Below are 15,945 nucleotides of genomic sequence, written 5' to 3' on the forward strand. Positions count from 1 at the left end.
TTGTACTAGTAGTGTAAGTTAATGCATGAGATGTGTAAGTCATACCACGTTCTAACAGTTTATGGGTTCATTCCCACCACCACATTTAAAGTAATTTATCCTATTGTTAGTTTTCAGGCGTTCGCTAGCAGCTGAAAAGCATATAACTAGCCTTTGTGTGTCAACGAGCCCTCAGAGTATTGGCCTGAATATGACATGGGCGCATGCAACCATAAAGTTTGACTAGATGTCCTGGAATGCAGAAATAGTCTAAGTAACTACACTATGGGGCAGATTCAGTTGGCTGCGATGTTCCACAGAACATTGTGGCCGTGCATTTTTGCTCGCACCTTTATGGGGCGTGAATAAAAATAACCGTTACGTCTGTTGAAAAAAAAAAAAAATGCGCAAGGAACCTCGCGCCTGTTCCAGAGGCACCTCATGGGGATTTCTTTACCATTGGATTCCCCCCTATATGTTTGCAAATAACCTGTGTTAATGATGGTCTGCTTTAGAAAGAATATGTTTTTGTTAAGGTCTTTCCTAGTAAGAAAATAAAACTGCATTATGTATTTTCTGCATATATGTATGATCAGCTGATATTGGATTTTTTAAATCCTATAGTTTACATTGATCAGCGGAATAAAGACATCTATTTCCTGTTGATGCGTCTGTGTCTTCTGATTTATACATTATCTAATGTACTACAACTGTATGCATATGAGTATCTTAGTAACCATTGAATGATCTATATAGCGACTGCATACTCCGCAACGCATTACAATTGGGAACAAAGACCGTAATAAGACAATTAGCTAATAGATTGTAAGCTTGCAAGCAGAGCTATCTTGCACGTTGTCTATGCATTGATATGTTGAATTTGTATTTAAAGGAAGACTTATGTTGGCTATACACTTCCTTAAATCTATTGACTGAAGATCAAAGTCAGGCCAGAGTTGTTGTTGGTTTGTGTTTTGGTTTTTTTACACGTGATTTTCTGAGAAGCTCTATACATTGGTCCCTATACAGAAGGTTTGTGCAGCAGCCAAATTGAAGAAGGGTGACCAGCTAATCTCAAAAGAAGAGTATGCCCGAGAGAAATTTATTTTGAAGTGTACTATTGAAAATAACCTGGACTGCATCAGAAACCTGTTCACAACTCATGGACCCTTTAAAGAAATGCCTAGTTTTTGACCATACCAGTTCCTATCAAGGTGTGTGGGGAGATGGAGATGTGTGGTACCCATACCTATATTACCTATTAAAGGACATGTCCACTAGACCCAAACATACATATTTGCTAATTCATTGTGGTATGGTTTGGAGTAATATTGTTTGGTTTGCTTGCTCTGGCTAATTGACATCACTGTGCAGTCTTAAGCCTATCTGGTGAGCTTTAGTCTTGCCTTCTCTGCAGATGTTACCTCTGTGTAGATTAATTCATTATTCAGCATTATTTTATCTAATCAGCTACCTGTAGCATGATTGAGTCACAGAAGGGAGACCACTATGATTTATTTCTGCAATGCGATGGTGTATTCTAGGCTATATAAATAAGGATTATGGTAGACTACATTAATTATCTATATAGCCCACTATTCTCCACATCACTTTACAATTGGGAACAAAGACTGTACTAAAACAAGACTATTAACAAATAGATGTAAGAGGCTAGCTAACAATTTATGCATTGATATATTGATCTTTTTAATTTATATTTAAGCATTATGATAGCTGTCACGTAATATATAAATATAACAAGTTGCTGTCAGTTATTGCTATGTTATAGTAAGGAAACAAAGCCAAAAAAGCTGTAAGTGTCATTCACAGAAGTGCCTATAAAACATTTCTATAATCACATTTTTTTATTTTTAATAACATTTACAACAAATTATTACTATTACTAAGCATGATTTGTTTTTTCATGAGCTATAAATACACTCCTGTGCATGCAGAATAAACACATAAGAAATAAGTTGTACCTGGGTAGCCTGTCTGGTCCATGTGGGCATTTGCCTACAGTACCCTTTAATGTCATGGACAACATATACACTGATATGCCACAACATTAAAACCACTGACAAGGGAAGTGAATAACATTGATTATTTCATTGCAATGGCACCTGTCATGGGGTGGAATATAGTAGGCAGCACGTTAGCAGTCTGTTCTTGAAGTTGCATGTGGTGACTGGGTCACAGCATCTCCAAAATGGCAGGTCTTATGGGGTGTTACATACCAGTCCAAGGAAATACATCCAGCGACAGGGTCATGGGCACCCAAGGCTCATTAAGTGAAGGCTGGCTCTCTGTTTTAATGGTCGCTATGATAGAAAGTGATGAGAAGTCATAGACCAGTCAGAGTGCCCATGCTGACCCCTGTCCACCACCAAAAGTGCTTACAATAGGCACATGAGCACCAGAAATGGAGCAATGGAAGAAGATGGCCTGGTCTGATGAATCACACTTTCTTTTACAGCATGTGGATGACCTGGTGTGTGTCCGTTGTTTACCTGGGGCAGAGGTGGCAGCAGGATGCTCTATGGGAAGGAGACAAGCCAGAGGCAGTGTGATGCTCTGAGCAATGTTCTCCTGGGAAACCTTGGGTCCAGGCAATCATGTGGATGTTACTTTGACACGTACCACCTACCTAAACACTGCAAAATTTGTTCCTGAATGGTTTGATGCTTAAGTATAATATTCACAGTATCCAAATTAAACATCCTGGGATCCACTTTCACTTCATCCTCATTATCTGACTCGAATCCCATTCCTGAGCAGAACTAAATGTTTCAGAGGACAGCCCTGGCCTTACTTCCTCCATATCTTCTGCTATAGGGATCCTGTCCATTATCATTCTCTGTTCTAGGGCCCGACACTATTGCATTGCTTTAACCATCCATGAAAAGAACTGCTTAAATTGTTCAGGGGGCCCAGGCTCCTCTACGTTTCTGGGGTGCATGACGCACATAACGGATCAGTACAATCTTTCGGTAAACTGACATCACAAGCTGCACATACACGATTCTTCAGTTTATATTTCCTTTTTCCCTGCACAAGCCCTACAGAGGTACAGTAAACAATAGAAAAAAGGCCCTAAGTAAGCTATCTAAGCGTAACAAAAATAAAAACCTTTTTAAGGGCTTACCTTGGGGTGTCCTTCAGCTTTTTTGAGGCGGGCTCCTGGTCCATAGTGCACTATCCAAGTAGCTGCTAGGTCCTGCAGCATCAAACACTAAGCCAATACTGAGCCTCATAAATGGGCTGCAACTGCTCAACGGTGCCTGCTTTTGACTTAAATCAGGTGAGTCTTGATCTGATTCCATCCTGACAGGTGAGGTAAACGGGTAATAGCGCTGCCGCCCACCCGGGAGCGCACTGTGCATGCGCGCCTCCACGTGCTCGCCCTCATCACATGCGCGTGCGCGTCCTTGCCATGCGATTTTCAAGTGTGCACGCCCACCGGCAGACTTGTCCGGCATTTGCCCCACTGGAGCTGTCATCCCAACAGCCGGCTCAGAGGAAAGCCAGAAAAACCTCCAGGTACGCCCTCTAGAATAACAAAAAAAAAAAAAAAAAAAAATCATTACACTACCTGTCCTATACACTGCTGAGATAGGAAGAAAAGACACTGAGGAAGAGGAGGAGCTGCCTTATATAGGGGCCAGGTGGGACAAAATTCTTCCTGTCTACACTAGCTGATTAGGGATTAACCCATTGTAAGGGCTGCCATGAAGTAGGGAAATGAAATTACCCCAGTCTTTACCAATCCAATCCCTGTACCTTTTGCAGAATATCAGTCTGTCCCTGATGTTTTACCTGGAGACAAGTGGCTTCATTGTTGGCCTTCTTGACACCAGGCCATCCTCCAAAAGTCTTCACATCACTGTGCGTGCAGATGCACTCACACCTGCCTGCTGCCATTCCTGAGCAAGCTCTGCACTGGTGGTGCCCCAATACTTCAGCTGAATCAACTTTAGGAGACAATCCTGGCACTTTCTGGACGTTCTTGGGCACCCTGAAGCCTTCTTCACAACTATTGAACCTCTTTCTTTGAAGTTCTTGATGATCCGATAAATGGTTTATTTAGGTGCAATCTTACTAGCAGCAATATCCTTGCCTGTGAAGTCCTTTTTGTGCAAAGCAATGATGACTGCACGTGTTTCCTTGCAGATAATCATGGTTAACAGAGGAAGAACAATGATTTCAAGCACCATCCTCCTTTTTTAAAACTTCCAGTGTCATTCGAACTCAAATCAGCATGTGAGTGATCTCCAGCCTTGTCCTCGCCAACACTCTTACCTGTGTTAACTAGAGAATCACTGACCTGATGTCATATGGTCCTTTTGTGGCAGGGCTGAAATGCAGTGTAAATGTTGTTTTTGGGATAAAGTACATTGTCATGGCAGAGGGACTTTGAAATTAATTTCAATACATCTGATCAGTCTTCATGACATTCTGGAGTATATGCAAATTGCCATCATACAAACTGAGGCAGCAGACATTGTGAAAAATAATATTTGTGTTATTCTCAAAACTTTTGGCCATGACTGTAAATTGTTCTTTTTGGGATTTGGAAACCAGAGTGTTCTGATTTAAGTTTGTGCCTGTGCCGACCATGCCGGCATATGCATGCGATAAATAAATAACCACTAATAACAGCGCTCTATGATCAAATGTGCAGCCAAAATCCTGTTTGAAAGGGTATACAGCCTAAAAATATATATAATAACAATCATATATCAAGACATTCAGCGCTTATTGGTACTCATGGATAAAGAACAGTAATATAATATCAGTATAGACACTTGTTCATGTCCATAACATAATCTCCAATCATGCGAGATGTGACTGTCACTTCTAGGCCGTCCAGCTGATAACTAGCGTAGCACTCAACACACTGCAGTAAGTCAGTCTTATCGCTCCGACGTGTTTCAACCATCTAGCGGTCTCTGTCAAAGACTGGACGGCCTAGAAGTGACAGACCCGGGATTTTTTACATCTGACTTTTACACTATATGCGCTGAATATCTGATTTCCGACACTATATGATGTGGATATCGATGTTGGAAGTGAAGGGAAGGATGTAAAATAATCTTCGGAAGTTCAGAATTTGGGTTGATTCCTCCAAGTATTCTGAATGCTTATATAATTCAGTTATCTAGTAGGAACCCAACTTTTTATTATTACCATGAAGGTGACGTTGAGGTGCATATCACGTTGAAGTTAACTACCTATGCTGTGGAATAACTACTTCTCACATCTCACATGATTGGAGATTATGTTATGGACATTCTTTGGATGAACAAGTGTCTATACAGATATTATATTTCTGTTCTTTATCCATGAGTACCAATATGCATGCGATACTTTACCGCAGGCCTGTCCAACCTGCGGCCCTCCAGGTGTTGTGAAACTACAAGTCCCAGCATGCCCTTCCAGCTATCAACTGGTTGTTTACTGGCAAAGCATGCTGGGGCTTGTAGTTTCAGAACATCTGGAGGGCCGCAGGTTGGACAGGCCTGCTTTACCCTGTAATCTAATTTGCAAATAAAATGATTGTGCTTTGGAACCCCAGCGGTCACATCTGAAAATCTTTTTCATATTATACACTGAGCGTATGCCCAACGTCAAGGGCACATAACATGATAGACCAATTATGGTAAAATAAAAAATAATTTAGCTTGTATGTGCATTATAATTCCCATTATATCTCTAAGCAGGTATTTAGGAATTCTAACACAAATAGCAACAGAACGGCATTCAACCCATGATTCACCTTGTAACAAATATATACTAGAAACAAGATAAGTCACACTCTCTTGTATATAAAAGGTGGCAGCCAATCAGGTAATGAGTAACCAGGAGGTAAATCCGGTAATAGGTATAATCTGAAAGAGAGAAGTGAAGAGAAGAGTGCCTAATAGTGTAGTGTTACTAGTAGTTAGGGTCAATAATAAGTTATAAGTATTCTGCATACCCGGAGCACATCAACATGGTAATCTCTCGTCACCATAACACCAGCAATGCTGAATATGGATATCGCCGATATCATGGTACCAAAAAAGTAAGGACCACCAGTGATCGTGTAGTATTTTATAGTAATTTAGGTGGTATCATACACCTCAATAGTTTATGTACATACCATAGATAAAATATATAGTCTTCGCTGTGTTAGATCCTGTATGGTGCCGATATGCACAGAAACTCTGTATAGTTCCAAACACAAGATAAGGACTATATAGTGTAGTATATAACACAATATTAAAAAAACACCCATTAAAATTCTGTATACTCACAGATAAATCATATTATATCACTTGTTGTAAGAACAGTCATCTTGATTCAATCAGGAATCTTAAGATCTGGGAAGCCTGTAGATCCTTAGATCACAGTAGAATTGAATCCCGTAACAGTCCCAAAAACATTTGTGATCAGTTTGAGAGCTGTTTCCTGTGTCCTCTCCACAACCTCACCCTCCTAAGTCTAACGAGGACAAAATGCGTTGACGACACTGGAGATTATTCAGGCTATATATCTGTACCACTGATTACACATCCTGCAGGTTACAGATGAGGATAAGGTTGCCTAGAGATACATGCCTTAATTGCTTGCAGTAAACTGTCTCTTTCCTACATTTTGTACCGTAATGTTCAGTTATAAGGCCTTTCTGGTCAGAGCACACAGAATTTCTCTCTAATGCATTTAGGTGACCTATTATCTGCTCTCAATTATGGGAATTGTAGAGGAACTGGTCTCCAGGAGGGATGAAGAGTCTTCTGGAGATTGAGGTTATTCTATTTATGATAGAAAACTAATATCAGGTAAATGGAAATTAACCATCTCCCAACACTAGTGGAATGGAAACAGGTTAATTAACTCTGCCTTACCCCTCTATAAATTGACATATACAAGTAGAGACTGCTCAGCTAAACTGGAAGAGATCTGGAAATGCATCATCAGCTGTCCGTACTGGATACAAACTTAATGACCCATGAAATAGCTGTATTATGGTTATAAATTGTCTTACCATGTGCACAATTTAATGTGTATGTAGAAATTGGTGCCGTTCGTATATGGTACTGTTAATGCACAAAATAGAATACTTTATATTAAAAAAAATAAAAAATAAAAACAATAACAGTTCAAATGTGAGCTGTCAACACGTTACACCCTCTTTTCTCCTTGCCTCGGGAACTCTATTTTACTGCAGTATATTGACCACAGGGTGGAAAAGGTAATTTGGCAACAAACCCATTGGCTATTCATGAATTTAATATAGCTTTTTTTTAATCTAGCTTTTCTAGACTTTAAAATATTTATAGGCTGAAATGGAACTAGTGTGAAATCCTATGGGTACGGGAACACTAGAAACAATGGTATTCGGATGCACTTAAGGTGACATTTTTTCACATTCCACCTTTTCTTTATAGTTTACATTCTTTCCTTATTGTTGGAAGCCTTTCTTTATTTCTCCCCCATTATTGTCAAAGTGAACGATAGCCGTGTTTTAGCCTTACCGCTACTATTACTGTAGAGGTTCAGGAAATACTTTACACGGTGTATAAATATTCTAGAAGATCTTTGCAGGAGGAAACTTTCACAATTACTGTACAAATTTACAAAACGGGATGTAAGACGTGGTTGTGGAACAAAAAATATATGTGGAAATCACAAATACGTTAATAGTTTTGCTGTGCTGCTTCTACATTTCTAAAGGTAATCTGAAATGTATGTGTTGCTTAATGCCCAGCAGAGTAATCGTTGTTTGTAAAGCCAGATGTTTAATATGCAGCGTGGGGTGTCAATATATAACTTATTAAACACCTTTGTTCCAATCAAAGTCTCTGAGAATTTCAGGACACTACCATTTCCCAGTAATAAAGGACAAAGATTGACAATTTTTTTTTTTTTTTAACATTTACCAATTTTATTTGTATTTTTATCACAATACGCCCGACTGGCTTGCTGACTCTCTCCATTAATTTCAGTATAACAATTTTAAGGCCATTCTGTTCAGCAATTCCATGTAATCAGAACTGTAAGCTTATTGTGCAAGACATATGTACTGGGAAACACTGGGTTAACATTGAATGTAAACACAGATATATTGTATTGCTTGACATGTGCCATTGTTCCACAAGGGACTTTTACAAGACTGATGGACAGTCTGTACTAGAGCAGACTTTTGTTAGAGAATCAATTTCAGAAACAAAGACTGTTGTCTGTTGTAACTTGTGAGCCAACATTAATAGAGACTGATGGGAGCAAGTGTTAAGGATCTCTCCATTCCGTTTTCACCATGATGGTATGAAAACGAAGATAAAAAAAAAAAAAAAACAATTGAAAATAATTGGATAGTGCAATCATAAAAACAGTAGTATCACCTACAGAGAGAAAGTCTAGGGAGAAAAAAAAAATGTCGCCCACATGAGCAAATTATATTAACTCTATCTAGGCCAATAGACTACCTAGGCAAGCCCAAATCTGTTCATCACACTAATAAACCAAAGGCGTGGCACCTATTAGAATGCCAAAATTCTGGACTGTTCGAGGCCTAAAGATGTAAAAGCCCGGTATGTATCCAATATAGCACATATTACTCAAAATGTTGTGTATGTCCAATAGGCTTCCCCAGTTACGCATGTTCAGAACGCATGCTATCTTTTACCACATAACGAATATCAGACTTCTAGATAATCCCGTACAGCAGCATATACATACAAACACATCAGTCAACGGAACTAAATAGACAAAAAGGAACCTAAGCTATGCTCAGTGATGGCTGCATTTCCTTTTATAGTATGGGGTATGGTCTGTATCGTGTTTATGTCAGGTAATCCCTAATCTCTATGTAGAGATGGTAATTCAGGGCATTCTGAAGTGGTGAATAACTGAGCAGAGGAAAAGAAAGTGTCCCATCCCCCACCATCCACCTGCATAAAGCACCTACTCTCAGTCGCTCTCTTCATAGAAGTCCACAATCTTCCATCATAAACTAGAACAAAGCGGGAGACGGATATAAAACAACTGTGCGCACGCGGCCTCCATTTTACCACAAGATTAATACTTTACACATCTCTCCAGTAAGAACACATAAGAATCAATTTTAATGTCTCAGAAATTAATATGCTTTTTGAATAAAATAATGAGTCGGTCAGCTGGCAACGAGATCTGCGCTCATTTGTTTGTCGACCTTGTGGCTAAGAATTGAAAGAAAAAAAAAAAATAAGAAATAGAATTTAACATAAATTCATATTGCTAGATATAGAACATGGTGTGATTTGTTTTCTTCTCATGAAAAATGGCTGCCTCCAGCTTGTGCAGCCAACAGGTGGTGTTTAAAGTGGCTTTATAACAGAACACAACTTTTTTTTTTCCCTCCAGAGATTAAAACAAGAACATTTTCCCCCAGCCTAGAAAATTATGTTTTTGTTTTTTTAAATTGGGCGATAACTAAAATATAATGAATACATTTAATCCAATATATTTTATTTTACATTAGGAAATATTTTACATAAAAAAACGTCAAGTTAAACCGAATCTAGCAAATCAATGATCAGTCTTTACTACCGGCATTTTTGGTACCCATCATCTGCAGACCATGTGTTATTACAGTTATATGTGGGACCAAAAGGCTTTTTGTGTACAGAGTAAGTTAGGCAACCTATGGCACAAGCCAAAATACACTGCCGACCGAACTACATGGCAGTAGTAAATAAAGCAAAACCTAACAATTAACTACTTAATATTTTAAATAATATCATACAGTTATCAGAAATCTTTTAAATAATATTGGAATTAGAAAACAGCTTGACGAATTCCTGATGGAGCATGGAAAGAAAGTGAAATGACTAATTGTTTTAAGTTTTAAAGTGGCCCTACCGCCTACACACAGTGGAGGCAGCCATTTTACTGTCTGAACCTTCAGTCTATCAATTCCCTAAGCGCTAGTGACATTACAAGGTGCCTCAGTGATGTCCCCAGTTTATGCCAATAGGCTCCGCTCATGAATATCTGTTCTGGGCACAAAATGGCAGCCTCTACTGTGAGAAGATTGTTCATTTAGAGGCTGGTGGTAGAGCAGCCAATCGGTGCCTGACATATTGAATAAGGGGGAGAAAACCATGCACAAGTTACTTTAGGAAAGTTCATCTTTAGGGCTAAAAGATTATTACTGCAGGAACATTTTTGTTCCTGTACGTCATCCAAATTAATCTTTATAAAGCTGGCACTACATGGTAAACCCAAACTTAACCCATCTTCTCATCCTTTGGGTGTGCGTGTTTCTGTGCATTTATTTGGGTTAAAGAACAAAAAAAAGATTTAAAAGCAAAAAGTAAAGATCCCGACAGAGCAGCCTCCTTCCTCTGAATGCTCTGCCCTCTATAGGCCATGCAGAAAACTGCATCATATCCCTTTGGTAACTGTTGTGTGATGGTGCTAGAGCCTGACACGTTACAATCCGGATCAGATACAGTCTGTTCCCAGGCCACTGTGTTCTTCATCTACTGCCCGGTTGCCGGTAATGTCAGGTTTGCACCGTTCCTTTAAGATACCACATAGCTCCGTAACACACGCAACAGTCCTAGAGAAGTAAACGTACAATGAAATCCAAGCAGTTTATGTCCAAGTTACCCTCTGCCCAGATATACATGGATAGCATTATACAGCACATACAACGCAAACTAAAACAAGAGTTCCTGATTACCTTTCTTTAAGTGTACTCTTGTTAAAAGGGGTTTTTACACATTTAAAATGATTGACATTGGCTTGTTCATGGCTTTTAACCTTTATTAAATAAATAGCTTTCTTTTTATCTCTAGCTTTAAATCACCAGGCAAATTTATTTCTTTACATTGCACAGGGTTATGACACAGATCTGCAGCTTTGTGTCATATCCAAGGGCAACGAAAACAACGGATGTACAAAAACATTAATAAACAGCACAAGAAGATACCTGGGAAATAAAACAATATATTTGGTGAAAGAGACCAGAGGTCATGTCCAAGCTGGAAGTGGGGAAAACAAAAACTCAAAAGTATAAATATCTTTGGTGAGAGACTATGGTGCCCCAACTATCTGTGCAAGCAGACATTTAAACAGTCTTGCACCATATACAAAGCATTTACAAAAACAAACAAACATTGGAATTAAAACATTGTAACATGCTTTGAAACCTATTTGCTGCATTGCATGCTGACTGTCTTATAGGCCACTTATAGCAGCTTGTGACACTGTACAGTAACCTGGCACAGACGCAGCTCACTAGCAGAAGGTGACTATTGTCATCACAATGAATCTGGGACCCCCACCAGTCCTTCTCTAGCTATATGATGTACATTTATATGTAGCTAGGGTAGTGTAGCGTATGTAGTGCTCTTCTATGCAGATAACAGAGTTATGCTCATTGTGAAAGGCACCGAAGTAGTTAAATGGCATTGGAGCATTACAGAACCTGGTAAACACAAGTCTGAGCCGTTAAGCCAATTAAAACAGTTTACCCAAAAGGTTTAATTCCTTTCACACTTCATACCTTCAGCACCTTATCCAGCTGCTGCTTACTGAGACTTTCTCCAAACTCCTGGCTCAGCCGTGCCTGGATCATGTTCCTTCGCAATCTGTGTCCCTTGGAGAAGAGCTCCAGCAGCGCCTGCCTTTCCTACGGCACAGAGATGCAGACTGAACTCAGCAATGACTCACTTTAACCAGCAGGGGGCCGGGTACTTTCATGGGTAATAAAGAGAATGATGATCCATCCACAGGAGGGACTATTACTTACCTTGTCGTAAGTATCCCCACAAGTCCAGAGTGCAAACACTTTCTGTTCCTCGGGTGTAGCAGTGCTCTGGGGAGGAAACTAGCACAGAAACAACAGGTCAGGATTCCATTCTTGACCACTTGTGAAATAGCCCGACATACCCAAACTCCCCCAACAAAATCCAAAATACTGAAAATATATATACAGCAATCTGAATGTGCACAGAATTACAACAGACTGACCATCTTCACCAACTCAATTAAGGAAAAACTAAAGCTAAAACACAAACTGATCCAAGATCAAACATTTCATCTCCTCCACCCTATTACCGATAGCATAAGCTCCTCCCACGTTTATAGGACAGCGTCCTGATAAACAAAAAGTTTAGTAATCTGAGTTTCTGCAACATCCCTGGCCTTACCAGTGTGTCAATCCAACAACCAACACTACACATTTCTGCAAAGCAAGTGTGGTAAACTGTCAGTCACTGTGTTAAAGAATCTAAAGCTCAACATGACATATATATATATATATATATATTTATTATTATTGCAACATAATTAAAGATCTGTCCCTCCAGGAAAGTTGAATGCAGGATTTTAATTAAATTAAACATCTCATTTGTAAGGTTGACTGAACTTTCAACACGTTTATTAGTACCTAAGAGCTCTTTTATGAAAGTAAAGGATTAAATAAATTAAATAAACTAGAAATATGATAGCGCAATAACTTCAAGAAAGCAATGTGTGATGATGGTAATTTTTCAGTCAGTTATTTTGAATCACAGACGCAATTTAACATTCTGAGCCCCAAAGTAGCCTGGACTATAAATCCATGTTAACAATTGTTGTTGGGAGAGCGACTGAATTTATACAAAGAAAAAAAAATATCCTATACTGCAATTTGCCTGAAGTTTTGCCTTTTCCAACTGGTTCCTGACCATTCTACATAATGTTTTATGAACTACATTCTAGTTCTACTGAAGGAGAATATACATCAAGCTTTTAATTAGGGATTAATCTTGACTGTCCATATACAGTTGGTTACAACAGCGCACTGCAGTGTGTAGACAAGGCCACAGCTGTTGTGGCTTTATGAACCATAATTGAGTACAATGGGTAGAACATAATAGGATGTGGGGTGCTGAGCAGGACAAGGTTCTATGAAGTGATAAAATATTGAAATACTCTATTATACTTTCACTGCTTCATAGTTATTATAAAGCGTGATCACATCCTTATATGACCCTAGTTGTCTAGCGTTTGGGTTGGGAACTAATTTATTAATGGGTGAAACATATTAAAAATTCCTTACATGATCCCTGTTGACTGTTAGAGACAAGATAGAGGGGAGGATTGGGGGACAGCCTGCACCCAAGATTGTCATTTAACTTGATTTCACCTAACACCACCCAAAACTCAGTTTTTTGTTAGCCTGTAAATTCTAATACAAGGAACGCTAATCCTTTTGGGCTCTACAACTTCTAACAGGGGACCATTCGGATGTCACCCGCCATGGCTGGTAATTCCAGTCCGTTGTATGTGGGTACTTTCAACCACTTGATGCAGAAGTTGATTAGTAGCAGAACAATATCTTGTACTCTGCTCCATAGCAAGTGTCAGGTACAGAAACTTTTACATATAGCGCTGAATGTTATTTGTAGCGGCTTCATCCAAAGCACTTTGCATCTTAGGTTTAGGGGGCCTTTAAAGCAACAAAATGTAAGGGTATATTAATCCTTATAGCATAATGCTTGTTCAGCCTAGATGAAGATAGTCATAGCCTACGACGGCAAAAATAAAATCCTCCCACACCAACGCTTTTCTCCGGCATGGCGTACTGCTAGTCATGTGTCATTCTCCACTGCAACGTTCTTGTTGGCACAGTCCATGAGGATACATTTATGGGGTTAAAAAAAATGTTCCCCTAACAAATCTCTTAAACAGATTATCTGCACATTAAAATATTTGCTCAAATCGCCCCCATCCACCAATGCAGGGGCCGGTTGCCTGGGGGAGTTTGAAGGTAGAATTGATCTATATACTCTCTTATAAGCCTCCAGGCTTTGCCGCATATTAAAAAAACCATTACCAGCACCGGCAGTGGTCAGTAGCTGCAAAATAGCTACGATCCCTCCCAGGTATTGGAGTGCACAAGTCTACTTGTTAGGGAGAGGGGGCTTTATTCATAAAATATTTCATTTACATGTCAGATATGAGGCAGCACTCTAAATGATTATGGTTAAACCCTCACACTCCACACAACGCAGGAGTCACGTAACTGGACCTCAGGGTGCTGAAATCTGTACAGCAGGTTTGTTACTTAAGATTAAGATACTTGTAGTACAGGCTCCCAAGCTGTAATGCTGGAGAATAGATACATACAGATCAGTGACTCATTTTTCAGTAAGCTTCACCTGGGATGGATCAAAGTAAATTCAACCAGGCCATAAAAGTAGAAATCATTGGTTTCATCAACCCGTGGTGGAACTACAAGTAACAGCATGCCCTACGGCTTCTATCAGAACAGATCGCCTAACTCTGCTATACGCACATTGTCTTTCAATGAAAATGCTTGACAGTAAATACTAAGTGTATGATCTGTTAAACCATGTCATTACACGGCCATATACGCGATAGATGACACTACTCTTAAGTTAACTATCATCCATTCAACTAACAGAACACACAAGGAATGAATGACACCCATGTGTTAATATTGTAAGCAAGGTAGAGCAGGATAATCAGAAACCATCTGGCTGCAAAGACAACCTCTAGAAGTTAGGCATGTTCCAAGGGCCATAGACTTATTTGTGATTGACCGAAGGAAAATTCTCTCTCGGCTCTCTGCTAACCAAACCAAGAATTGACAAATACACATGAAAACGGAGGTTAAACGTTTGCATACAACACAGTCTATACTTACAGGCACCAGGATCTGTTTGCAGCCAGAGTTTAAAACCGTTTCCTGCAACATTTTGTCAGAGATACCACTAAACAGAATGTGTCCAGGAGGAAGGCTGGCTAAATGAAGATTAAATAAACGTTTAAGTTCGCTCATGGTCAACACATATTGTCTCTTAAATGTTGAAACCACAAACTCTTTCAGTTCCTTCGCAACAGATTCCTTGTCTCCTTTATTGCCGGGGCCGTTCATCGACTCCAGAGAGTTTTCATCTACGTGGGAACCATTGACCATCCCATTCTTCAGACTGTCGTATGCAGATGTGTCCATGCTTTCATCCTCACTCATCGGCTCCTCTTTGATGTGGATGTCTGCCACAATGGTTGTGCTGGAAGCCTGCTTGCTCAGCTCCTTCTTCTTCTGCAAGTCCTTCTCCAGCCGGGCCTGGTTCTCCTTGGCTTTCACTTTGGCAATGTTCAACACTTGGTCCCCAGGGATCACCATGGACGGAGCTGCTAAAGGATACAAAGTATATGTCACAATTCAGAGCAAAGAGAGCAAATGTGGATTAGTCACGTGTGAGCGCGGTAAGACTGCGCCTTTACCAACTTATTGGGAATTATAACTTAGAGTTCCCATGGTTACACCGAAGTTAATTCCTTTCTGTAATGTATATATTCTACTTTTAATTTAAGATGTAATTGAGCAGGGTCAGAGCACCTTCTTATGTTCACGCGGCTGAATAAATGGGCGCAGACAGAACAAACTGTAACCATTCAGATCATCTGAATGGTCAGAGCAGTACAGAGCATTTCAGTACACACATGTGGGGAAGGCAGTGACCACTCGTATGCTGGGGAGGTCAGATCTCTATGTGCATGGGGCAGTGTCAGGAGTTTAAAACTACAGACAGATTCACCAAGACAGACAGTAGATGTCCTTGGATAAATAGGTCGTATATTTTAGGGTAATAAATTCACAGTAATAAGCTCCGCTGCTAAGAATTACAGGTGTGAAGCATATTCTATATAATTCAGCTATTTTATGTTTATCTCCATCTACAGTAACAGCAGTGACATAGAAGAGACACTTTTATTAAGTTGTGGAGAAAGCACAATAAGACTGGAGTTGATAGGGAGCAACACTACAGATGTAAAAATTAGGAGGTGAAAGATGGAAAGGATTCCTGCACAATGCTGGATGTCACTAGCTGAACTTATTATGAAGTATTGTCTATGAGTAAAGTACAGATGTGTAGTTTATTGTATACGAGACCAACAGGAACACAACTTCAGTAACTGAGT

The 15,945-nt window shown here is 39.6% G+C and overlaps 1 protein-coding gene across 2 annotated transcripts in view; it reads right to left on the bottom strand.

Moving 5' to 3' along the window:
* Positions 1-9,451: 9,451 nt before the first annotated feature.
* POLR3E (RNA polymerase III subunit E) overlaps positions 9,452-15,945 on the bottom strand; it is a 29,627-nt gene continuing 23,133 nt past the window's right edge. The window contains exons 18-21 of one of the 2 annotated variants that reach the window (XM_075179699.1): positions 14,663-15,153; positions 11,759-11,836; positions 11,513-11,638; positions 9,452-10,564 (exon numbers count right to left, since the gene is read on the bottom strand). In XM_075179699.1, the coding sequence (XP_075035800.1) occupies positions 10,508-10,564; positions 11,513-11,638; positions 11,759-11,836; positions 14,663-15,153 (752 nt within the window). In that variant the 3' untranslated portion in view covers positions 9,452-10,507. Of the gene's footprint in view, positions 10,565-11,512; positions 11,639-11,758; positions 11,837-14,662; positions 15,157-15,945 lie in introns of both variants that reach the window. The other variant, XM_075179698.1, reaches the window with a different exon arrangement.

Source organism: Mixophyes fleayi, chromosome 7, assembly GCF_038048845.1.
Source record: "Mixophyes fleayi isolate aMixFle1 chromosome 7, aMixFle1.hap1, whole genome shotgun sequence".
In the NCBI taxonomy this organism is placed as follows: Eukaryota; Metazoa; Chordata; class Amphibia; order Anura; family Limnodynastidae; genus Mixophyes; species Mixophyes fleayi.